The sequence below is a fragment of the Typopeltis vanoorti genome, chromosome 2 (genome assembly GCF_054136105.1).
Source record: "Typopeltis vanoorti isolate ZY-2024b chromosome 2, IOZ_Tvanoo_1.0, whole genome shotgun sequence".
Classification (NCBI taxonomy): Eukaryota; Metazoa; Arthropoda; class Arachnida; order Uropygi; family Thelyphonidae; genus Typopeltis; species Typopeltis vanoorti.
Window position 1 is genome coordinate 130,830,546 of NC_143550.1, and position 26,758 is coordinate 130,857,303.

The window sequence follows — 26,758 nt, forward strand, 5'->3', positions numbered from 1 at the left end:
AGAGGGAAAGTGAGAAGAGAAGTTCGAGAGTTAGAAAGTTAGAAAGATTTAATGATAGAGTGAATGTGTCGCGAGGTTCAGAAGGTGAATTGGATTGGATGAAGCAAGAAATGAAATGGATGCGGAATGAAATTAAGAGAATGCAGGTCAAAACTATTAAAATAAATCATGATGGCATGAAAGAGTTAACAAAAGATGAGCGAGTGGCATTGTATGGTGACTCCATTATTAAAGGTGTGCTAGAGGATAAAATGCACAAGGTATGTTTTCCAGGCGGTAAAATGAGTAGAGTGATTGAGGCATTGAATATGAGGCGGGAACGAGCAAAAGAGTTAATTGTATTAATTGGTACGAATGATTTGAGAGAGAACAAAGAGCATGTCAAAATGAATGTCAGGAGACTGCTTGGAAAGATAAAGGAGAATAGTGTGACAGGAAGGGTGGTCAGTGTGTTGCCTAGGTATGATTCTGGTGAAATGAGGCGGAGAGCAAGGATTATGAATGATATTCTGGCTGAAATGTGTGAGGAGATGGGAGTACAGTTTGTTAATGTGTGGAATGAGTTTGAGGGACGAAGTGAGCTGTATGGGAGCGATGGACTGCATTTGAGTGGTTATGGTGTGAGTCGCTTGGAGAGACTGCTGCTGGAAGGTAGAGAAGTGAATAGAGAGAATGAATCAGATCGAGAGGGGAGTGATGTGGAAGAGCAGGAGAGTAAGACAGGAGAGATTGAAGGAGTGGAAATGAATGTGGAAGTGAGTGGTATGAGTATAGATAATGAGAGAATGGGTGTGCAAGAGGAGCAGGGAAACGGGGAGGCTCAGGGTGGACAGGGATACACAGCGTGAGAAAGGTGGATGCTCTAAGAGGAGATGAGAGAATGTGTGGGCAGGAAAGTAATGGGATGATCAGGGATCAAAAGGAAACAGATGGAATTGCAAAGGGTTCTAAAATGAAGAAGCAGAAAGGGAAATGGCCCCAGTCCAGCATGGAGAGATCACATCGAGTGAGTGGTATCAGTGGAACTAGCTGTAGATCCAGAAATGAGTTGTTGTTGTGTTTGTATACCAATGCTAGAAGTATAAGAAACAAGGCGGATGAAATGGTTGCACTAATTGCGTCTGTGCACCCAGAGATTGTCGGAATAAGTGAGACATGGTTAGATGAGGATGACATCCTGACAGGAATAGAGATGGAAAGGTATGATGTGTTTCGTGAGGATAGAAGGGGTAAAAAGGGAGGGGGAGTGCTATTGATGATACAGAAAGAGTTATGTCCATACAAGGTAGAGATGCAAGGGGGAAATGGGGCCAGTGGTTTTGAGGCAGTATGGTGTGAGATAGAGGTGAATAGAATCAAATACTTGGTGGGATGTTGTTATAGACCTGGTAATGTGGATGGTGGTGATAGTGAAATGTATGGTCAAATAAGCCAAGCAAATAAGAAAAGGGTGATCATTATGGGTGATTTTAATTATGGCAATATAGACTGGAATGAAGAGATAGCAACTGGAAGTAAAGAAAATGAGTTTCTTGAGTTTTTGAGGGATAACTATCTCAGACAGTATGTAACAGAGGGCACAAGAGGATTAAGGGTCTTGGATTTGGTCATCTCATCGGAGGATGTAATTATCAATGAGGTATCAAATCATTCACCAATTGGTGAAAGTGACCATGAGGTGATTACTTGGGTGGTTGCCAGCAGTGCAAGGACCCCTGTGAAAAAAGGGTATATGTGGAACTACAAGGGGGGTGATTATGAAGAGCTCAGGAGACAGCTTGCAGGTGTAGCATGGAATGAGGAGTTAGCTGGAAAAGAGATCAATGCAGCTTGGGGGATTTTCAAAAAATATTTAGTGGATGCAATGTCTAAATGTATACCACGGGTGAGAAGGTTAAATAAGTTAGGTGTGAGATGGATGAATAAAGAGATTAAGCATGCAATACAGAGAAAAAGGGCATTGTGGAGGCAGCATAAGAGAAGTGGAAGTAACCAATTTCATGAGTTCTACAAAGACCAGGCAAGGAGAGTAACTTGGTTGGTGAGAGTAGCTAAAGAGAGGTATGAACAGCAGTTAGCTAATGAAGCTAAAAAGAATCCTAGGGAGTTTTTACGATATGTAGCCAGCAAAAGAAAGAACGATTATGGAAGGATGACATTGATTGGAGGAAATGGTATAAAGACAGCTGTTGCAGAATGTGTGGTGGAGATACTTAATGAGCAGTTCATAAAGATCTTTCAATCTTGTGAATGTGACTTCATGGAGAGATTAAGAGCAGTTGATGATGGGGAGGAGAGACTGACTGTAAGTGAGCAAGAGGTGTTTGGGGAGTTGAGTAAACTAGATGTAAATAAGGCTGTGGGACTTGATAATATATCACCGCGTATTCTGAAGGAATGTGCCAGAGAGTTGACACCTGCCTTGACATATTTTTTTAATATGAGTCTTGCACTTGGTCAAGTCCCTAAAGAGTGGAAGGAGGGCAAGATTGTGCCACTTCATAAAGGAGGTGATCGAACTCAAGCATCAAACTATAGGCCTATCTGTGTGTCAGGTGTTGTGGTTAAGTTGTTGGAGAAGCTTGTGAGAACTAGGATCCAGAGTTGGGTTGACAACAATGGTATAATCTTTGATGGACAGCATGGATTTGCTAAAGGGAGGTCGTGTTTTAGTAATCTACTTACTTATTACAATAAAGTGACTGCTTCCTTGGACAGAGGAGAAGGATACACAGTAATATACTTGGATTTCGCAAAAGCTTTTGATAGAATACCTCATGATAAGTTGACAGTCAAACTAGAGCAGATGGGGTTGGATATTAGATTAGTGCATTGGATTGGAGACTGGCTATCTGATAGGTATCAACAAGTTGTGTATGGGGGTGCAATATCCAGGAAAAGGAAAGTCACTAGTGGAGTGCCTCAGGGATCTGTTTTAGGGCCATTACTATTTAACTTGTATATTAATGATATTGGCGAAGATTTGGATGGAGATATTCAGTTGTTTGCAGATGATGCAAAGTTGGGACGAACCATAAAGAGTAGTGAAGATGTTGTGGCCTTGCAAGAAGACTTGAATAAATTGAGTGATTGGGCAAGCAAATGGGGATGTGAGTTCAATGTTGCAAAATGTAAGGTTTTAAAATTTGGAAAACAAAGATGGGATGCAGAATTTATGCTAGGTGAGAATATATTGTTGGAAGTAGAGGAAATAAGAGATCTGGGAGTGATAGTGGATAAGGATCTAAAATTTAGGGGTCACATCGCCAAAATTGTGAAGACAACACAAAGACTTCTGGGAATGATGAGGAGGACACTGACGTGTAGAAGTAGGGAGATTCTTATTCCATTGTATAAGGCTTTGATTAGGCCACACATGGACTATTGTGCCCAGATTTGGTCACCTGTTTTTCAGAAGGATGAAGAGATGTTGGAAAGGGTCCAAAGGCGACTGACTAAGGTAGTTTCTGACCTCTGGAATGTCGAGTATGAGGAAAGATTGAAAAGATGTAATTTGCAGAGACTAGTGGAGAGAAGGAAGAGGGGAGATATGATAGAGACCTACAAGTTGGTAAGGGGTTGCTATAGGATCAATGGTGGAGAAGTTCTACAGCGAATAGTGGGAGATCAGGGGAGAACCAGAGGTCATCCCTGGAAACTGTATAAAGAGGGTGTGAGTAGGGGAGTGAGAGGCAGGTTTTTTTCGTGCAGAGTTGTGAATGATTGGAATGCCTTGCCTGAGAGTGTGGTGTCTGCAAGGAGTTTGAATGTGTTTAAGACCCGGTATGATGAAATGTGTGTGAGATAAAAGGACCTCCTAGATGAGTCTTTGACTCCATGAGGTCTTGTTTAATAATAATAATAATTTGTTTTAGCACATAAATATTGTCAGTACATGGTCTTCCTGTCTGAAAACATTTTGTTCTTCTGAGAGTAGATTGTTTGCAATATTTCTAATTCATAGTGAAGAATTTATGGAGACACAACACACGTGTTAGAATAATTACTTTAATTAACATTAAGCAACAATTAATGTTTCAACCTCTGAATTGAGGTCATCATCAGGAAACATACATATGTACAATATAATCAAGCTATATGCCTGTTATATTTTATGGTCGTCATCTGCGCTGCAATTGTTATATTTTTCTTACTTATTCTTATTTTCAACGGCGCCTTTGTTAACCCCTATACATGCTGCCCTCCCAGCACCTTATGTCTTAGCTAACTCTATGCTACTTTTACTCATAATTTTACTTTAATCTGCATAACATATATCTCACTGTTAATCCTTAATCTTATTCCCTGTTCCTACTGCTAGTAAACAGACTTTAAGTTATCAGCCTATCTATGATATACAGGTTACCAATTCTCACACTAATCAATTAGAAAAATTTATTTTTGATTAACGACTGTGCCATTCTAATTGAGCTAATGTAGTCTAAGAATTAGAGTAAGTAATACAGGCAAGATCATAGTTAATATACATAAATTTCTATTGCAAGTCATGGCAATTCTCAATTTAAAGTGCACGCAGGTTCGCTAGTTTTTTAGAGATAGTGCATTGGCAATAGATCAGCAGTACAGTAATGATGGTATGAAGAGCCTGTGGCAAGTGTCTAACTTGCACCCCCCCCAACCCAAAAATGACAAACATTTTGAAAAATTTAAATGTAACAAGTTAACTTTTACTAAATGCAATATGTTAAATACTTACTATTAACCCCAACAAAATGAGTTGCAGTGTGTTGCAGAATTTGTGTGTCTAAAAGCGGCATATTGCCGAAATTTAAAAATACAATATAAAATAGCGGACTTTTATATCTATTTATTTATTTTTATTTTTTACATTTTGCGCCCATGGTGGGCGCCTCTTTCGCCACACCCTCATTACGACACTGTAGATCAGGCAAGGTAGTTAAACAAACAAAACATTTTATTTTAAGCTAGTAAGAAAGTACAATACACACACATCTAAGGGGAGAGGAAGTCTCTCTCGACCTAATCAAATCTACAGTAGCTACAACATAATATTTAGAACTTTGCACATAACTATTACTTAATTCCATCACAATGCTAACCTATCTATAATAAGCATTTAGCTATTCCCTAAGTTACTTTTTAACTTAATTCCTTCCATTATATGTACATATTTACAATTAATTTACCTTTTTGTAACCATAACTCATTATTTAACATTTCACTAACAAATACCTGTAAGCACCCTCATTACACATACAAATTCCAGTTGTATTAATCAGAAACATTAACAAAATGTGCTTACTTATGGTAATCTTTCACATACCCAGATCAGACAATAGAACAAAACTTCAGATACGTCTTCTTCATAGGTTACAATCGTTGCTTGGACGATGTGACAGTTCTCACTCTGGGAATTGCCGGACAAGGTCAGAGCGATTCTTCCGTCGGTACTGCTGCTGAGATTTCCCATCGGTAACTGGAAAGGAACTACCAAAGTCAGCGTTATGACCACGGGTAGTAGCACTCTCATAGCATGTCCATATATTTGAACAGGAGCTCCATCGATAACGGTCTCACCTCCCACACCTGGAAAGTCCTCTGAGAAAGGAAAAAAAACTCAGAGCATAAAAATCGAGAACCCTCTTGTTCCATCTCAGTCCTTTTTTATACCTTCTCTAATTCTTTGTTACTATGTTATAGTTGCCAGGATTACCAGCCAGCATGATCACGTCACTTCGGCTCCCTCTGCTTGCATGTCTCTATCGTGGGTGCATATTTTTATATTTACAAGACTTTGCAAATGTTTGTTTTTTGTCTAGTCATCATTCTGTTAATCTGCTGTTTTCCGTTTTACATACAAATTAATGGAAATTATTTGATGCATTTTACAGAAAAAATATTACATTCACTTAATTACCACATAAATTCTATTTTATATATAAATTATATATTTAGTTTAATCCTTTATCCAAGTATAAGCAAACAAAGTTTGCGCCTGAAGTATCTTCAGGACTGACTCATTGCAAAAGTGGACTAAGTTCTCATCACTTTCCTTAGTATCCCATAATGCAAAGCACATCTTCTTGTGGACATGTATACTGCTATGCATTATGGGAAAGATAACTACCCAGACCGGGTTCAACCTTTATTGGGTTCTCTTCTGTGGGAGCCAGACACAGAGGTGATACCAAGGTTGAAGCAATGCAGAACTCATATTTCCATATGCCAGTTGCCAAAAGGTGTCACACCTTATTATTAAATTACTCTGGATTAGAGAAAGATGTTGGAAGTTTTTTTTTTCACTTGGTTAGACTTGCTTACACTTGGATAAAGGATTAAACTAAATATATAACTTACAGTCTAACTAAGTGGGAAAAAACTTCCAACATTTTTCTCTAATCCAGAGCAATTTAATAATAAAGTGTGACACCATTTGGTAACTGACATATGGAAATATGAGTTCTGCATTGCTTCAACCTTGGTATCATCTCTGGGTCTGGCTCCCACTGAAGAGACCTCAAATAAAGGTCGAAACCGGTTGGAAGCTTTGGTGATGAATGGCAATGCTGCAGCCCATGAAGTTTTAACAGAGGCATGGCTGTTGTTGTCAACCAGGTCCTGGGGGGGGGGTAATGAATGGCAATGCTGTAGCCCATGAAGTTAACTGAGGCACGCTGTTGCTGTTACCCCCCCCCCAGATGAAATATGAGTGGCTCTGCTCAGTGGTGGGCGTGAGCCTGCACACGGGGTAGAGCCAACACTGAGAGGTCTTCTCGGTGACACGGTGAGCCTGTTACCAAGGGGAACAACTCTGAGTTTTTGATCCTGTGGGTCACTCATTATTGGGTGATCCAGGGGATCTCACGAGTTTTTGGAGAGATAACCACGCACTTAAACAGGGAAACTGGTCTGGGTAGTGATCCTTCCCATAATGCATAGTAGTATACATGTCCACAAGGAGATGTGCTTTGCATTATGTGATACTAAGGAAAGTGATAAGAACTTAGTCCACCTTTGCCTTGAGTTGCGCCAGTCCTGAAGACACTTCATGTGCAAACTTTGTTTGCTTACACTTGGATAAAGGATTAGACTATAATTTATAGTCTAACCAAATGGGAAAAAACTTCCGACATCTTATTTTATACATGTTTGGAAACCTCTGTAGAATCGAACTTGAGTTAATTAATTTAACGAATCGCGAGAGATTTTACACTGCTGCACTATACAAAAGTAAAATTAATCTAAAAGTTTATTAATTATTTATCCTAACTTGACCTCTGGTAAGAAAAAAAAATTGGAACTACATTAAACAATTTCTACATTCCTTTCGTATTGAGATTTTCTTCTGTCTGGGGTTGTTCTGGTTGCTATATGGGTTGAAGAAGGGTCCTCCACATTCTTTGCATAATTAATCCAACATTTTTGTTCACATTTGGATGATGTTTAAGCATCTCACAAGCTTCTTTGAATTTTTTTTCAATCCAGGTTTTGGAGTGGTGTAGGGACATAGTGCCTTTCCAATCAAATCTGTGGAATGTTTGAAGTGCATGTTATGATAGGCCTGTTTTACCATAGTGGAGATTTTCCAGGGGTTTTGAAGGTTGTCTTGATGCTGTATTTAAGTTTGTTCTATCTAGTTTTTCTGAAATCCCCCCTAATGTAGGGTATGGTTATGGCATTTTTGTAATATTTTTTGCTTTTAATGGCATTTTTATGGAGGATCTCATGAACTGTTTTTTATTGTAGCCATTTTTTACAAATGTTTGGTTAATAATTTCCAATTCTTGGTTCAGAGCTTGTTCATTGGAGCAAATTATTAGGTGCTGATGACTCCTAGTTTTTGTGCTGGATGGTGGTATGAATTTTTATGTATGTACTGGCCTGCATGTGTAGGTTTGCAGTAGGCAGTGAAGGAGAGGCAGCCTGAGTGATGACGTGTGACAAGTGTGTCTAGAAAAGGAAGAGAGTTACTGTTTTCGATTTCCATGAAGTAGATACGTTTGTGTTGCTTGTTCATGTGGTTTAGGAATATATATTTAATGTTTTGTGGCCGTGGGGACCAAATGATGAAAATATCAACATACACAAGCCAGACTTTGGGTTTTAGGCTGGCCAAATCTAGAGCTCACTGCTCGAAATCTTCCATGTAAAAGTTAGGTATTGGTGGGGGAGGGGGGAGCCCATTGCCATACCTTCTTTCTGTAGGTAAAAATTATTTTGCCACACAAAATACCCGGAATGCAGAACATGTGCAAAGAGGGCCATGATATACTGGGCAGAAATATGTTTGTCAGAGAAGAATAGTATCATTGATCAGGACATTAGTGAAAAGGGCATAACTGCTTTTGACAAAAGGACATAACTGCATTTGTCAAAAGCAGTTATGTCAAAGCTGACTAATAAATCTTTGTCACTGAGGTTGTATATTTTGTATGTAGGAGGGGGGAGGAATGACCTACCAACTCCTTGAGTGTGGCTGCTAATTTCTTGGTTAAGTGATAATTAAGGCTGCCAATTCCTTCAACTATCGGTCGTAGTGGCGTCTTTGTTTTGTGTATTTTTGGCAGACCGTAAATTCTGGGAGTACAGGCATAACGCGGTATAAGTTTTTTGGTTGTTTTCTCTGGTCATGTGATCATCAATTTGATTAATTCTGTTGTTTTCTTTTTGATATGTTTTGTAGGGTTACAATTCACCATTTGGTATGTGTTGTGGATGGATGCCAGTAGGTTCATTTTATCCAGGTATGCTGTCTGATCATGGACAACGGTAGCATTACCTTTATCTGCTTTTGTAATCACGATGTCTGGACATTTTTTTTGTTCTGGTTAGGTTGCAACTTACTTGTTTAGAGTTTAATATGCACGATGTTTTCATTCATATTTTGTCAGCTATAAATTGAAGGAGAGGGATTTTAGACCTCTTTCAATGTGATAAATAAAATCTAATTTGTTAACTGACTTTGGCACAATAGCATGTTTCAGGCCTTTTTCCAGAAGCAAGAGTTCCACGTCGTTAAGGTTGTAGCTGGATTTGTTGATCACTTGGTTAGGAGCACCAACCACATTGGTGGCTGGTTGCTCCTAACCAACCACCAATGTTGATTTACAATATACAAGCTACATGCCGCTAAACTATACAAACATGAAATGAATCTAAGTATTTGTTAATTATTTAGCCTTACCTGACCTCTGGTGTGAAAAAAAAAATTTCTACAATTTTCTACAGTCCTTTTGCATTGATATTTTCTTCTGTCTGGGGCTGTTCTGGTTGCTATATGTGTTGAAGAAGGTCCTCCACATTCTTGGGATAATTAATCCATCATTTTTGTTCAGATTTATATGATGTTTTAGCATTTTACAAGCTTCTTTCAGTTTTCTTTCAAACCAGGTTTTGGAGCGGTGTAGGGACATAGTGCCTTTCCAGTCATTTCTGTGGCATGTTTTGAGTGCATGGTCTGATAGGCCTGTTTTACCATAGTGGAGGTATTTAATGTAGTGTTTGCATTCATCTTTTCTGATTGGGATGGTGTGCCCTGTTTCCCCCTATGTAATGTAGGTTACAAGTACATTGAATTTTCTAAACCCCTGGGTGGACAAGGTATGGAAGAGGATCTTTGGAGTAGCTAAGTAAATGTCTTAAATTTACTGGGGATTTGAAGGTTGTCTTGATGTCATATTTAAGTAGTGTTCTATCTATATTTTCTGAAATCCACCTAGTGCAGGGTATGGTTTGGTATTCTTGTAATCTTTTTTGCTTTTAATGGCATTTTTATGGAGGACCTTGTAGTCAAATGTTTGGTTAATGATTTCCAATTCTTGGTTCAGAGCTTGTTCATTGGAGCAAATTGTTAGGGCTCCATGCTTGAGGGTGCTGATGACTCCTAGTTTTTGTGTTGGGTGGTGTATCTATTGACCTGTATGTGTAGGTTTGCAGTAGACAGTGAAGGAGAGGCAGCCTGATGGAAGATGTGTGACGAGTGTGTCTAGAAAAGGAAAAGCGTTGTTGTTGCCAATTTCGATTGTGAATTGGATACATTTGTGTTGTTTTTTCAAGTAGCTTAGGAATGTATTTAATGTTTTGTGGCCGTGAGGCCAAATGGCGAAAATATCATCAACATATCTGAGCCAAACTTTGGATTCTAGGCTGGCCAAATCTGGAGCTTGTTGCTCAATGTCTTCTATGTAAAAGTTAGCTATTAGGAAGGAAAGTAGTGAGCCCATGGCTGTACCTACTTTTTGCAGGTAAAAATTATTTTGCTACATGAAATACCCAGAGCTGAGTACATGGGCAAAGAGGGCCTTGATATTGGGTGGAAATATGTTTTGTAAGAGAAGAATAGTATAATTGATATCGACATTAGTGAAAAGGGCAGTTATGTCAAAACTGACTAATAAATCTTTGTCATTGAGTGTGATGATTCTAATCTTGTTTATGAAGTGTTGTGTATTTTTTATGTAGGAGGGAGAATGACCTACCAACTCCTTGAGTGTGGCTGCTAATTTCTTTGCTCAGTGATAATGAGCTGTTGATTCCTTCAACTATCGGTCATAGTAATGTGTTTGTTTTGTGTATCTTTGGCAGGCTTTAAATTCTGGGAGTGGAGGCGTGATGTGGTATAAGTTTTTTGGGTTGTTTCTTCTGGCCATATAATTACCGATTTGATTAATTCTGTTGTTTTCTTTTTGATGCAGTTTGTAGGGTAAAATTAGAATTCAGCAATCAAGTTTTAAAACTACTTCAATGCACCATGATCCTACCAATTATACTATGTAAAACCGACTATCAGAGCTATCGAGCTACTTAAATCCCGATATTTGGGATATATTGTAGAGAGGATTACAGACGAATCGGCAAAGCATGTGTTTCTTAAGAACAAAGAAAAATTAATAGCAAAGTTTCAAGCACTGAAATAACAAGAAAGCAATGGACAATCCAGATGCCATATCCAGACAAAAAGCAAATTACAAACCAACAATACAAGGAGCAGCCAATCACCTACAAGCGAAGTTAGGAGCAACCAACCACCAATGTGGTTGGTGCTCCTAACCAAGTGATCAACAAATCCAGCTACAACCTTAACGACGTGGAACTCTTGCTTCTGGAAAAAGGCCTGAAACATGCTATTGTGCCAAAGTCAGTTAACAAATTAGATTTTATTTATCACATTGAAAGAGGTCTAAAATCCCTCTCCTTCAATTTATAGCTGACAAAATATGAATGAAAACATCGTGCATATTAAACTCTAAACAAGTAAGTTGCAACCTAACCAGAACAAAAAAAATGTCCAGACATCGTGATTACAAAAGCAGATAAAGGTAATGCTACCATATATTGTATCAGGAAACATACATATGTATCCTGATGACCTCAATACAGAGGTCGAAACATCGATTGTTACTTATTGTAACATGTATGTTGTGTCTGCATAAATTCTTCACTATGAATGCTCACCACCATGTAACCTTAAAAGAAAGAATTACAATATCTCTAAGTCCTTTATTCGGGATTTTACTGTAAATTTTGTAACTTTTATTTAATAAACTTATTCCTCTGTAATTTCCACAATCATCTCTGTCTCCTTTTTTAATATAGATATAATCTTAGCTTTTAAACAATCTGATAGAATCTCACATTTCTTCCAACAGTTATTTACTGATTTTAAGAATCTGTGATGTAAATATTCTCTTCCATATTTCCAAATCTCATTTATGCTATCTAATTCATTAATTTTCTATTTTTTGATACCTCTATTGCTTCTTTTAGTTCTTCCAATTTTATTGGTTCTATATCAGTGCTATTTCTTCATTATTATTTTCTGTTATAAAATGTGGGTCATACCATAAACTCTTATAATTTTCTATCTACTGTTTCTCTTGTATTATGTTGATTTGTGCTGTACCTCTTTCTTCATTGTTCAATTTCCTTAATATTTTGTAAGTTATGTCTTGTCTTCCATGTATGTCTTTTTTTTTATTAATAAATTTGTCCCAAGAATTTTGTAGCTTTCTGTACTATGGTTTTAGCTATTTCTTTTGTTTTTGCATATTTCTTCTGTTTCCTTTGTATGTTTTTGAAGGAGCGATTTGTATTCCATTTGTTTTTCTTTTATTGCATTTTCTATATCTGTGTTCCAGATTTTTAATGTTTTTCTTTTTAATATTTAATTTTCTTTCCAAGTACTTCAAAGGCTGCTTTATGGATGACTATAAGTTTAGTACGAAAATAACTGCATTTAATAAGGCATTCAATTAGGAAGGGTAGTAAGATGTTGATTAGGTATAACTGTGGTGAGATGAGGTAGAGAGCAAGGATCATGAATGGTATGTTGGCTGAAATGTGTGAGGAGAGGGGAGTACAATTTGTAAATGTGCGGAATGAGTTTGAAGGACAAAGTGAACTGTATGGGAGCGATGGACTACATTTGAGTGGTTATGGTGTGAGTCATTTGGAGAGACTGTTGCTGAAAGGTGTTGCTGAAGTGAGTATAGAGAATGAATCAGATCAAGTGGGAAGTGATGTGGAAGAGCAGGGAGAGTATGACAGGAGAGATTGAAGAGGTGGTTATGAATGAGGACGTAAGTGACATGAGTATGGAAAATGAGAGAATGGGTGTGCAAGATGAACAGGGAAACAGGGAAGCTCAGGGTGGACATGGGTACACAGCGTGAGAAAGGTGGATGCTCCAAGACGATGTGACAGCATGTATAGAGGAAAGGAATCGGATGACCTGCGATCAAGAGGAATGGTTGGAATTGAAGAGGGTTCTAAAATGACCCCAGTCGAGCATGGAGAGATCACATCGAATAAGTGTTATCAGTGGAACTAGCTGTAGATCCAGGAATGAGCTGTTGTGTTTATATACAAATGCTAGAAGTGCAAGAAACAAGGCAGATGAAATGGTTGCACTAATTGAGTCTGTTCACCCAAAAATTGTTGGAATAAGTGAGACATGGTTAAATGAGGATGACATCCTGACAGGAATAGAGATGGAAGGATATGATGTGTTTCGTGAGGATAGAAGGGGTAAAATGGGAGGGGGAGTGCTATTGATGATAGAGAAAGAGTTATGTCCATACCAAGTAGAGATGCAAGAGGGAAATAGTACCAGCATTTTTGACACAGTATGGTGTGAGATAGAGGTGAATGGAATCAAATACACTGGTTGGATGTTGTTATAGACCAGGAAATGTGGATGGTAGTGACTATGAAATGTATAATCAAATTAGTCAAGCAAATAAGAAAACAGTGATCATATGGGCAATTTTAATTATGGCAATACAGACTGGAATGATGAGATAGCAACTGGAAGTAAAGAAAATGAGTTTCTTGAGTTTTTGAGGGATAACTATCTAAGACAGTATGTAACAAAGGGCACACGAGGATTGAGAGTCTTGGACTTGGTCGTTTCATTAGAGAATGTAATTATAAATGAAGTGTCAAATCACCCACCAGTTGGTGAGAGTGACCATGAGGTGATTACCTGGGTAGTTGGCAGCAGTGTGAGGATCTCTGTAAGAAAAGGGCATATGTGTGGAACTACAAGGTTGGTGATTATGAAGAGCTCAGGAGACAGCTTGCAGGTGTAGCATGGAATGAGGAGTTAGCTGGAAAAGAGATCAATGCAGCTTGGGGGAATTTCAAAAACTGTCTAGTAGATGCAATGTCTAAATGCATTCGAAGGGTGAGAAGGTTAAATAAGGTAGGTGTGAAATGGATGAAGAAAGAGATTAAGCATGTGATACAGAGAAAAAGGGCATTATGGAGGCAGCATAAGAGAAGTGGAAATAACCAATTCCATGAGGACTACAAAGACCAGGCAAGGCAAGTGACTTGGTTGGTGAGGATAGCTAAAGAGAGGTATGAACAGCAGTTAGCTAATGAAGCCAAAAAGAATCCTAAGGAGTTCTTTCAATATGTAGCCAGCAAAAGAAAGAATGATTATGGAAGGATGACATTGATTGGAGGAAATGGTATAAAGACAGCTGTTGCAGAAAGTGTGGTGGAGATACTTAATGAGCAGTTCATAAAGGTCTTTCAATCTTGTGAATGTGACTTCATGGAGAGATTGAGAGCAGTTGATGATGAGGAAGAGAGACTGACTGTAAGTGAGCAAGAGATGTATGGGGAGTTGAGCAAACTAAATGTAAATAAGGCTGTGGGACTTGATAATATATCACCACATATTCTGAAAGAATGTGCAAGGGAGTTGATGCCAGCCTTGATATATTTTTTTAATATGAGTCTTGCACTCGGTCAAGTTCCTAAGGAGTGGAAGGAGGGCAAGATTGTGCCACTTCATATAGAACTCAAGCATCAAACTTTAGGCCTATCTGTGTGTCAGGTGTTGTAGTTAAGTTGCTGGAGAAGCTTGTGAGAACTAGGATCTAGAATTGGGTTGACAACAATGGTATTATCTTCGATGGACAGCATAGATTTGCTAAAGGGAGGTCATGTTTTAGTAATCTACTTACTTATTACAATAAGGTGACTGCTTCCATGGACAGAGGAGAAGGATACACAGTAATATACTTAGATTTTACAATGGCTTTTGATAGATTACCGCATGATAAGTTGATAGTCAAACTGGAGCAGATGGGGTAGGATATTAGATTGGTGCATTGGATTGGAGACTGGCTATCTGATAGGTATCAACAAGTTGTGTATGTGGGAGCGATATCCAGGAAAAGGAAAGTTACTAGTGGTGTGCCTCAGGGGTCTGTTTTAGAGCCATTGCTGTTTAACTTGTATATTAATGATATTGGTGAAGATTTGGATGGAGATATTCAGTTGTTTGCAGATGATGCAAAGTTGGGACAAACCATGAAGAGTAGAGAAGATGTTGTGGCCTTGCAAGAAGACTTGAATAAATTGATTGATTGGGCACTGGAAAGGGATGCGAGTTCAATGTTGCAAAATGTAAGGTTTTAAAATTTGGAAAACAAAAATGGGATGCAGAATTTATGCTTGGTGAGGATATATTGTAGGGTGTGGAGGAAATAAGAAATCTGGGGGGGGGGTAATAGTGGATAAGGATCTGAAATTTAGGGGACACATATCCAAAATTGTGAAGACAACACAAAGGCTTCTGGGAATGATGTGGAGGATACTGACTTGTAGAAGTAGGGAGATTCTTGTTCCATTGTATAAGACTTTGATTAGGCCACATATGGTCTCAGATTTGTCACCTAGTTTTCAGAACGATGAAGAGATGTTGGAGAGAGTCCAGAGGTGACTGACTAAGGTAGTTTCTAACCTCTGGAATGTCGAGTAAAGACTATTTTTCAGGACTACGAAGCGAAAAATATTTTCAATGTTGATGAAACTGGGCTCTTTTATAACATTCTGCCAAGTAAAACATTGTGTTTTAAAGGAGAGAAGTGTCACGGTGGAAAACTCAGCAAGCAGAGGGTAACTGTTTTGCTCATGGTCAACGCTGATGGATCAGAAAAATTACCTCTACTGGTAATTGGTAAATTTAAAAAGCCAAGGTGTTTCAAGAACGTGAAAAATCTGCCTACTAAGTATGATGCCAACAGCACAGCATGGATGATCAGCAGCATCTTCACATCCACCATGCATGCTCTGGATGTTAAAATGGGGACAAATCACTGCAAAATACTACTACTACTAGACAAATGTCCTGCACACCCTGAAGATCTGCAGCTCAGAAACATCAGATTAGTGTTCTTTCTCCCTAATTGTACAAGTAAGTTTCAGACATTAGATCTGGGCATCATCCATGCATTTAAATGGAAATATAGAAAAATGCTTGTTGAAAAAGCTGAGTTTATGCATGATAATGGTATGGACCCAAAACAAATGACCATATCAATCCTTCATGCCATGCATTATGTGGCCAAAGCATGGTTGCATGTTACTCCTGAAACCATATCCAACAGTTTCCGGAAGGCAAGGTTACATTTGCAGAAGAGGAGGAACAATTACAGGATGAGGATGATATGTCAGAGCCCAACAACTGGTATGTGATGAATGAATCTTCCTCATTTCAAGATTATGTTGCTGTTGATGCTGGTGTGATCACATCAATGGTACCAAGTGTAAAGGACATCCTTTCCAACCACCTTGGTGAAAAAGTGGTTGAAGAAGACTGTGATCAAGAACCTACCGTCCCTACTAGTAAAGAAGGCAACCTGAAATCTCTGTTTTCAGGCAGTATATTGCAAGTGCATCAGGAGACGATGGGGCATTTAATGCCTTATACAGTGTGGAGAGGCAGGTGGAACTTATAAGAGTGCAGGAAAAGCAAAAACAATCAACAATTAAGGATTTTTTAAATAGATAAATGTAAGTAATTGTAAATTCATTTATTTTCGGTTATTAAATTTTGTAATCTAATATGTAGACTCACATACTAGCAGTATGTCATCTTTTAGCCTTTTTTTAATGATTTTTTACATTTCCTGCTATTTACACTTTTTTCCATCAGTCCCCTAAAAAAGTGTAAAAAAGGGGTTTTACTGTACACACACACACACACACACACACACACACACACACACACACACACAACTGGGATACAAACTGCATCACAATCCATTAGGTCATGACCCATTAGTAGGTTGTGAAATCAATTTAGTGGGTCATGACCAGCATTTTTTTTTTTTTTACTGAAATAGATAATTATATACCTTTAAACTTAGTGGCATGCAAACTATGAAAAAAAAACATTCTGTTATGCTAACCTAGATGAAAAATATATACAGAAAACATTGAATCTACTAAACTAAAAGGATACTGCCAATAATATTACGGAATTCATCTTTTATGGCCATAAACATAGAAGGTTCTCTTTGGATAAGCTCTTGCACAATGAAATCTAGATCTAGCCTTCATTTCAAGAAATTAAAATGAAAAAAAAAAAAACAGTATTAATACAGTAATAAATCAAAATAATAAAAATAATAATATAATAATAATAATAATAATAATAATAAAATAACAATAAATCACTTTGTTTACATTTTATGTCCATTTTACTTCTAATTTCTCTCAATTCTACAAAAGAAAAAAAAATTGACAGCACCTATTTACTAGACATTAAAATAACAAGGAAATTCTTAGCATGTATTTGATACAAGTAAATTATAATTATAATCCCTTAAAAATGAAATTCCAGAAACTGACTCTAGAATGTTGTTATAACAAGTGACATATTCTGAAAACCATTTTCTGGTCTTATTTTTTCTCTTACTGGTAATCATTCTACTTGTTAGCCCTTTGTTAATGGCTTCAAGGAGAGATATGACAGAGTGCATGAATAGTTTGGGTCTCCTGTGATGAGTCTTTAGGCTCCATGGAAGTGTCCATACAATAATAACAATATTATTAAATGCTTTTACAAAGTAAAGCAGAATGATGGTCTAGCCATTTTTTTTATCCCGACCAACTCTCACTTTATTATCAAAAGTAAATTATCAAATGGTAAGTAAGTAAATTATTAAATTAAAAGATGGTTATGAGGCAGTGTGATGTAATGTGGAGGTTGAGAGGAAGACATATTTAGTTGGATGTTGTTAGAGGCCTGGAAATGTGGAGGGTGGTGATGAAGAAATGTATAAACTTAGATTAGTGAACAAAGAAAGGGTAATTATTATGGATGGTTTTAATTACAGTGGTATAGATTAGAATGAAAAGATAGCATTTGGGAATAAGGAAAATGAATTTTTCGAGTTCTTGAGAGATAACTATCTCAGGCAGCATGTAAAGGAGGGAATGCGAAGATTGAGAGGTCTAGATCTCATAATTTCATCAGAGGATGTAATTGTGAGAGGAGGGGTTTCACACTTTACTCCAGTTGGTGAAAGTGATCATGAAGTAATCACCTGTGTTGTGGCTAGTCATATGCAGACTCTTGTGAAGAAAGGATATATGTGGCATTATAAGGCTAAGATTAAGACAAGCTTAGGAGACAACCTGGAGTTACAACATGGAATGAGGAGCAGTAAGGAAATAAATGCTGCATGGGAACTGACAGAGAAATACATAACAGTCAATGTGTGAATGTATTCCGAAGACTAAAAAGCTGAATAAGTAGGTGTAAAATGGATGAATGTGGAGCTTAAGCATGAAATCTGGAAAAAGAAAGTACTTTGGAGGAAGTACAAGATGAATAATGGTAATAATCAGTCACATGAAGAATATAAAGAACAAACCAGGAGAGTGACTCAGTTAGTAAGGAAAACAAAAGCAGAGTATTGATATATGCATAATTGTTTGAGTAAGAGCGGCTGTAAACGTTGTATGCTACTGGTATTATTAGTGTGGGGGATTTTTCTTGCCTAAACTAAATTACGAAATCATTATTATTAGACCTAGTAATCTGCAGAGAGAAAATAAATGGTGGCGGCATTGTCATTCCATGATTTTAATTTCGATTTTAGTCGTTTCGTTAAGTGTGAGGTCTGTTATATGTATTCCTTCGATTACATAAATGATTTGTGGATGTTTAGTGCAGATGGAAGAAGGGTGTGTGCGAAGTGTGTGACCTGAACGAGGAACTGATGAATGCAAATATGAAATTGATGACAGAAAGTGTTAGTACCGATTGTGTCGCGAGTGCACGTTTGAAAGAGAAGGATGGTGAGAAAGAGAGGCGAAAAAATGTTAAAAAATCAGGAAAAAAGAAAAAGAGCGATTTGAAAACCATAACGGATGTTAAAAGGGACGAAAGTGAGGCAGAAAGAAACGAAATTGAGAGAACAAATGAAAGTAGAAATGGTGTGATGCAGAAATCACAAGTGAAAAAAATCGAAAGAATAAATGATAGCGAAAAAAGAATGACAGAAAGTTGGTCGCATGTTGGACCGAAAGTAATGAAACAAAGAAAGATGAATGACAGTAAAAGTGAGAAGAATGATAGCGAAAGTTGGACGCATGTTAGTCCGAAAGTACGGAAACAAAGAAAGATAAATGAGAGTGAAAGTGAGAAGAATGATAGTGAAAGTTGGACGTATGTTCGACCAAAAGTATGGAAACAAAGAAGGTTGAATGAGAGGGAAAGTGAGAAGAGGGGGTCGAGAGTTAGAAAGTTAGAAAGATTTAATGATAGAGAGAATGTGTCACGAGATTCAGAAGGTGAATTGGATTGGATGAGGCAAGAAATGAAATGGATGCGGAATGAAATTAAGAGAATTCAGGTCAAAACTATTAAAATAAATCATGATGGCATGAAAGAGTTAACGAAAGATGTGAGTGGCGTTGTATGGCGACTCCATTATTAAAGGTGTGCTAGAGAATAAAATGCACAAGGTATGTTTTCCAGGCGGTAAAATGAGTAAAGTGATTGAGGCATTGGATATGAGGCGGGAGCGAGCAAAAGAGTTAATTGTATTAATTGGTACAAATGATTTGAGAGAGAACAAAGAGCATGTCAAAATGAATGTCAGGAGACTGCTTGGAAAGATAAAAGAGAAGAGTATGACAGGAAGGGTAGTCAGTGTGTTGCCTAAGTATGATTGTGGTGAAATGAGGCGGAGAGCAAGGATTATGAATGATATTCTGGCTGAAATGTGTGAGGAGATGGGAGTACAGTTTGTTAATGTGTGGAATGAGTTTGAGGGATGAAGTGAGCTGTATGGGAGCAATGGACTGCATTTGAGTGGTTATGGTGTGAGTTGCTTGGAGAGACTGATGTTGAAAGTGTTGTACCACCTTCCCCCAGTCCTGAAGATACTTTCAGGCGCAAACTTTGTTTGCTCACACTTGGATAAAGGATTAAACTAATTTTATTATGCTTGGAGAGACTGCTGCTGGAAGGTAGAGAAGTGAATAGAGAGAATGAATCAGATCAAGAGGGGAGTGATGTGGAAGAGCAGGAGAGTAAGACAGGAGAGATTGAAGAAGTGGAAATGAATGGGAAAGTGAGTGGTATGAGTATAGAAAATAAGAGAATGGGTGTGCAAGAGGAGCAGGGAAACGGGGAGGCTCAGGGTGGACAGGGGTACACAGCGTGAGAAAGGTGGATGCTCCAAGAGGCGGTGCGAGCATGTGTAGGCAGGAAAGAAATGGGATGACCATGGATCAAGAGGAAACAGATGGAACTGCAAAGGGTTCTAAAATGAAGAAGCAGAAAGGGAAATGGCCCCAGTCCAGCATGGAGAGATCACATCGAGTGAGTGGTATCAGTGGAAATAGCTGTAGATCCAGAAATGAGCTGTTGTGTTTGTATACCAATGCTAGAAGTATAAGAAACAAGGCAGATGAAATGGTTGCACTAATTGCGTCTGTGCACCCAAAGCTGTCGGAATAAGTGAGACATGGTTAGATGAGGACGACATCTTGACAGGAATAGAGATGGAAAGGTGTGATGTGTTTTGTGAGGATAGAAGGGGTAAAAAGGGAGGGGGAGTGCTATTGATGATACAGAAAGAGTTATGTCCATACAAGGTAGAGATGCAAGTGGGAAATAAGGCCAGTGGTTTTGAGGCAGTATGGTGTGAGATAGAGGTGAACAGAATCAAATACTTGGTGGGAAGTTGTTACAGACCTGGTAATGTGAATGGTGGTGATAGTGAAATGTATAGTCAAATAAGCCAAGCAAATAAGAAAAGGGTGATCGTTATGGGTGATTTTAATTATGGCAATATAAACTGGAATGAAGAGATAGCAACTGGAAGTAAAGAAAATGAGTTTCTTGAGTTTTTGAGGGATAACTACCTCAGACAGTATGTAACAGAGGGCACACGAGGATTAAGGGTCTTGGATTTGGTCATCTCATCAGAGGATGTAATTTTAAATGAGGTGTCAAATGATCCACCAATTGGTGAAAGTGACCATGAGATGATTACCTGGGTGGTTGCCAGCAGTGCAAGGACCCCTGTGAAAAAAGGGTATATGTGGAACTACAAGGGGGGGGGGTGATTATGAAGAGCTCAGGAGACAGCTTGCAGGTGTAGCATGGAATGAAGAGTTAGCTGGAAAAGAAATCAATGCAGGTTGGGGAAATTTCAAAAACTATCTAGCAGGTGCAATGTCTGAATGTATTCCAAGGGTAAGAAGGTTAAATAACGTAGGTGTGAGATGGATGAATAAAGAGATTAAGCATGCGATACAGAGAAAAAGGGCATTGTGGAGGCAGCATAAGAGAAGTGGAAGTAACCAATTTCATGAGGTCTACAAAGACCAGGCAAGCAGGGTGACTTGGTTGGTGAGAGTAGCTAGAGAGAGGCATGAACAGCAGTTAGCTAATGAAGCCAAAAAGAATCGTAGGGAGTTCTTTCGATATGTAGCCAGCAAAAGAAAGAATGATTATGGAAGGATGACATTGATTGGAGGAAATGGTATAAAGACAGCTGTTGCAGAATGTATGGTGGAGATACTTAATGAGCAGTTCATAAAGATCTTTCAATCTTGTGAATGTGACTTCATGGAGAGATTGAGAGCAGTTGATGATGGGGAGGAGAGACTGACTGTAAGTGAGCAAGAGGTGGTGTTTGGGGAGTTGAGTAAACTAGATAAAAATAAGGCTGTGGGACTTGATAATATATCACCGCATATTCTGAAGGAATGTGCCAGAGAGTTGACACCTGCCTTGACATATTTTTTTAATACGAGTCTTGCACTTGGTCAAGTTCCTAAAGAGTGGAAGGAGGGCAAGATTGTGCCACTTCATAAAGGAGGTGATCGAACTCAAGCATTAAACTATAGGCCTATCTCTGTGTCAGGTGTTGTGGTTAAATTGTTGGAGAAGCTTGTGAGAACTAGGATCCAAAGTTGGGTTGACAACAATGGTATAATCTTTGATGGACAGCATGGATTTGCTAAAGGGAGGTCATGTTTTAGTAATCTACTTACTTATTACAATAAAGTGACTGCTTCCTTGAACAGAGGAGAAGGATACACAGTAATATACTTGGATTTTGCAATGGCTTTTGATAGATTACCGCATGATAAGTTGATAGTCAAACTGGAGCAGATGGGGTAGGATATTAGATTGGTGCATTGGATTGGAGACTGGCTATCTGATAGGTATCAACAAGTTGTGTATGGGGGTGCAATATCCAGGAAAAGGAAAGTCACTAGTGGAGTGCCTCAGGGATCTGTTTTAGGGCCATTACTATTTAACTTGTATATTAATGATATTGGTGAAGATTTGGATGGAGATATTCAGTTGTTTGCAGATGATGCAAAGTTGTGACGAACCATAAAGAGTAGCGAAGATGTTGTGGCCTTGCAAGAAGACTTGAATAAATTGAGTGATTGGGCAAGCAAATGGGAATGTGAGTTCAATGTTGCAAAATGTAAGGTTTTAAAATTTGGAAAACAAAGATGGGATGCAGAATTTATGCATGGTGAGAATATATTGTTGGAAGTAGAAGAAATAAGAGATCTGGAGGTGATAGTGGATAAGGATCTAAAATTTAGGGGACACATCGCAAAAATTGTGAAGACAACACAAAGACTTCTGGGAATGATGCGGAGGACACTGATGTGTAGAAGTGGGGAGATTCTTGTTCCATTGTATAAGGCTTTGATTAGGCCACACATGGACTATTGTGCCCAGATTTGGTCACCGGATTTTCAGAAGGATTAAGAGATGTTGGAAAGGGTCCAAAGGCGACTGACTAAGGTAGTTTCTGACCTCTGGAATGTTGAGTATGAGGAAAGATTGAGAAGATGTAATTTGCAGAGTCTAGTGGATAGAAGGAAGAGGGGAGATATGATAGAGACCTACAAGTTGGTAAGGGGTTGTTATAAGATCAATGGTGGAGAAGTTCTACAGAGAATAGTGGGAGATCAGGGGAGAACCAGAGGTCATCCCTGGAAACTGTATAAAGAGGGTGTGAGAGGCAGGTTTTTTCGTGCAGAGTTGTGAATGATTGGAATGCCTTGCCTGAGAGTGTGGTGTCTGCAAGGAGTTTTAGTGTGTTTAAGACACGGTATGATGAGATGTGCGTGTGTGATAAAAGGACCTCCCAGATGAGTCTTTGACTCCATGAAGTCTTGTTTAATAATAATAATAATAATAATAATAATAATAATAATAATAATAATAATAGTATGAGCAGAAAATGAAAAATCAGGCAAAGAAAAACCCTAGAGAATTTTTTAGATATGTGGCAAGTAGAAGGAAGAATGATCATGGTAAGACAAAGTTAACAGATGAAAGTGGTAGAATAGTAACTGCTGCTGAAGACATTGTTTAGGTATTCAGTGATCAATTTATAAGAGTGTTTCATCCTCATCAGGGTGGAATCATGAGGAAATTAAGTGTAGCGGTCATAGGAGGGGATGGCTGGGAGTAAGCAGGAGGTATTTGAGGATAACCTAAATAACCTTGATGTCAATAACGCGTAGAAAGGCTTATGTGTTCGTCGTACATGTTGATTGGATTTTAACGATATAGATGAGAATACAGATTGATAAGAAAATTACTATTTATTGACTTAATTGCTAATATTTCACTGGTATTCTATTCAGCATCTTCAGAGCACAGAAACAAAGTTTTTACAGTAGCAAGACAACCACAATCCAGTATAATAATGGGACTAGTAGCAATTGTAGCATGCAACACAAAGACGAAAGTCCTAATTAGGTGCCATATAAGTTGAGGGGAAAAAAAAAAAAAAGAGAGAGAGAGAGAGAAAGAGAAAGCAGGTATTAATTTGGTCTTGGGATGACTGTCTCCCAAATCTTTGGTAGATTTATACAGCCATACTTGGAATCAACAGAAGCCTTGAAACATACTCCAAACCTCAACAAGTATGGCTGTATAAATCTACCAAAGATTTGGGGGACAGTCATCCTAAGACCAAATTAATACCTGCTCTCTCTCTCTCTCTCTTTTTTTTTTTTTTTTTTTTTTTTTTATCAACTTAGATGGCATCTATTTAGGACTTTAGTCTTTATGTTGCACACTACAATTGCTCATACTAGTCCCACTGTTATACTGGATTGTGGTTTTCTCACTACTGTAACAAATTTTGTTTGTGTGCTCTGAAGATGCTGGACAGAATACCAGCAAAATATTAGCAATTAAATCAATAAATAGTTATTTTCTTATCAATCTGTGTTCTCATCTATACTATTAAAATTCAATCGACTTGATGTCAATAAGGCGATAGGAATTGATGACATATCACCATGCATCTTAAGGGAATGTTCAAGGGAATTGACCGTAGTACTGGCATGCCTGTTTATTAAAACTGTTACAACATCACAGGTTCCAAGGGAGTAGAAGAAGAGTAAAATTGTTCCACTGCATAAAGGTGGTGATAAGGCTGTAGCTTCAAATTATAGACCACTCTGTATATACTGGAGAGATTAGTGAGAAGTAGGATACAGAAATGGGTTGATAACAGCAGTATTCTCTGTGGTTATCAGCATGGGTTCGTTAAGAGGATATCATAACTTACTTATGTACTATAAGAAGGTGACAAATACCTTGGACAGGGAGATGCATACAGTGGTGTACTTTTTGCAAAGGCTTTTGATAGACTGCCATACAACAAGCTCTTAAATAAATTGAAATAGATGGGATTGGATAATAGACTCCTGAGTTGGATCAGTGACTGGCTGCCAAATAGATATCAGAAAGTTGTATATGGGGATGCGGTATCCCAAAAGAGAAAGGTCACTAGTGGTGTGCCACAGGGGTCAATTTTGGGACCATTGGGATGAGTTTAACTAGTGATATGCAGCTTTCTGCAGATGATGCAAAACTGGAGAGAGCAATGCAGAGTCAAGCAAGATGTTATGGCCTTATAAGAGGACTTGAATAGACTGCATGAATGGGTAGGTAAGTGGAACTATCAGTTCAATGTTGCAAAGTGTAAGGTTTTGAGATTTGATAAGCAATGATGGGATGCAAAATATACACTTTGTGGGGAAACTTTAACAGAAGTAGAGGAGATGAGAGATCTAGGAGTGATGGTGGACAAGGACCTGAAATTCTGGGACCATATTGCACAAGTTGTGAAGACATCACATTGAATAATGGCAATGATGCAGAGGACCATGAAATGCAGAAATAGAGAGGTTAAGTTAGGCCTCATATGAATTATTGTGCACAGATTTGGTCACTGGGCTTTCGTGGTTATGTTGGAAAGGGTCCAGAGAAGATTCACAAAGGTAGTTAGTGGTCTCTGGAATGTGGAGTACGAGGACAGATTGAGAGAATGTAAGTTGCAGAGCCTCGTGAATAGGAGGAAGAGGGCAGTATGATTGAGACATATAAGCTAGTCAGGGGTTGTAATTGGGTTGAAATGGAAGAGATTTTTCATAGAATGGGAGAGGGAGGGGTAGAACAAGAGGCCATCACTGGAAACTGTATAAGGAGGGTGTGAGCAGAGGAGTGAGGAGCAGGTTCTTTGCATAGAGAGTGGTTGGTGAGTGGAATGCATTGCCTGAGTGTGTTGTGGGTGTAGACACATTGAATCAGTTTAAAGCATGGTTGGATGAGCATTGTGTGCAATAGTGTGTACCTCCCACAGTGAGTCTTTGACTTGATGGAGGTCAAATATTAATAATAAGAATAATAATTTAGGTAAGACATATCTTTGCTAAAGCTGTGTTGTTCCCAATAAAGTATCATATTCCTTTCCACCCATTCATTCCTGAATTCTGGTCTTCACCAACTTTGCAAATACCTTAAACATCACTCCTTAGACACTGATAAGGCTATAATTTGTTAATCCTGTCTTTGAGCCTCCTTTATGTAAGAATTATTTTGGTCTCTTTCACTTCCTGTGACCTTGCTGGAGCTGAGACTTAAGTTAAATTGTCTGGTCAGAGGCATTACTAATTCTCTTGAACATTCTCATAAAACATGCAATGTATCTATCCAATCCCATTACTGTATTCACATTGAGATTTTATAATATTCTAACAATCTCCAATTTGTCTACCTCTATTCTCATATGATGCTTCTGTAGCACAATTGAAAGAATAATTATGCTAAGTCCTCTTGTAAAGCTACAATATCTGCTCTACTCCTCATAGTTCTTCCTAGCCCTGCATCATCTATGAAAAACCTTCTGCATACAACTGCACATCTCCATTCAAACCTTTCCCAAGTATCTCACTCACTAATGTATTATTTATTACCATGCATTCCATCATTCAAATTTAATTACCAATGTGTCATATGGCAATCTTTGCAAATCTAAATATACTTCAGAATTTGTAGAGGCTGCAAAGATTGGAGGGAGATGGAAGGAACAAGAAGCCATACCTACAAACTATATAAGGAGGGTATGAATAGAGGAGTGAAGAGTAGGTTTGTTTTGCAAGGAAAGTGATTGGTAATTGGAATGTATTATCTGAGAGTGTAGTAAATGTGGAGACTGTGAATGCATTTAAGACAGAGTATGATGAGCTGTGTGTGTGTGTGTGTGTGTGTGTGTGAGAGTAAGACCTCCAATTGTCACACACACACCATGGACCTTCTATTGGTTCCATGAAGGTCTAATGATGATGATGATGATGATGATAATAATAATAATAATAATAATTAAATCTAAATATACATCCTACTTATTTGTCACTCTTTCACATGGAATCTGTAATCTATCTGTAATAATAGATTACATATAATGTATATAATATCTGGAAGAGAGCCAGAGGTGATACTAAGGTTGAAGTACTGTAGAAGTCATATTTCCATATACAAGTAGCCAAAAGGTGTCACACCTTATTACTGAAATACTCTGGATTAGAGATAGATGTTGGAAGCTTTTCCATGTGATTAACTATAAATTAAAGATACCAAGAAATTATATTCTTGATTTAATCCTACTAAGGCAAGTGATGTGAA

At 38.1% G+C, this 26,758-nt stretch overlaps 1 protein-coding gene across 1 annotated transcript in view; it reads right to left on the bottom strand.

Moving 5' to 3' along the window:
• Window positions 1–26,758, bottom strand: part of LOC150109432 (uncharacterized) — a 334,156-nt gene that overhangs the window by 256,580 nt on the left and 50,818 nt on the right. Inside the window, exon 3 of the mRNA XM_090408164.1 lies at window positions 16,742–16,833. Coding sequence (XP_090264290.1) covers window positions 16,742–16,784 — 43 coding nt within the window. The 5' untranslated portion in view covers window positions 16,785–16,833. The remainder of the gene's footprint in view (window positions 1–16,741; window positions 16,834–26,758) is intronic.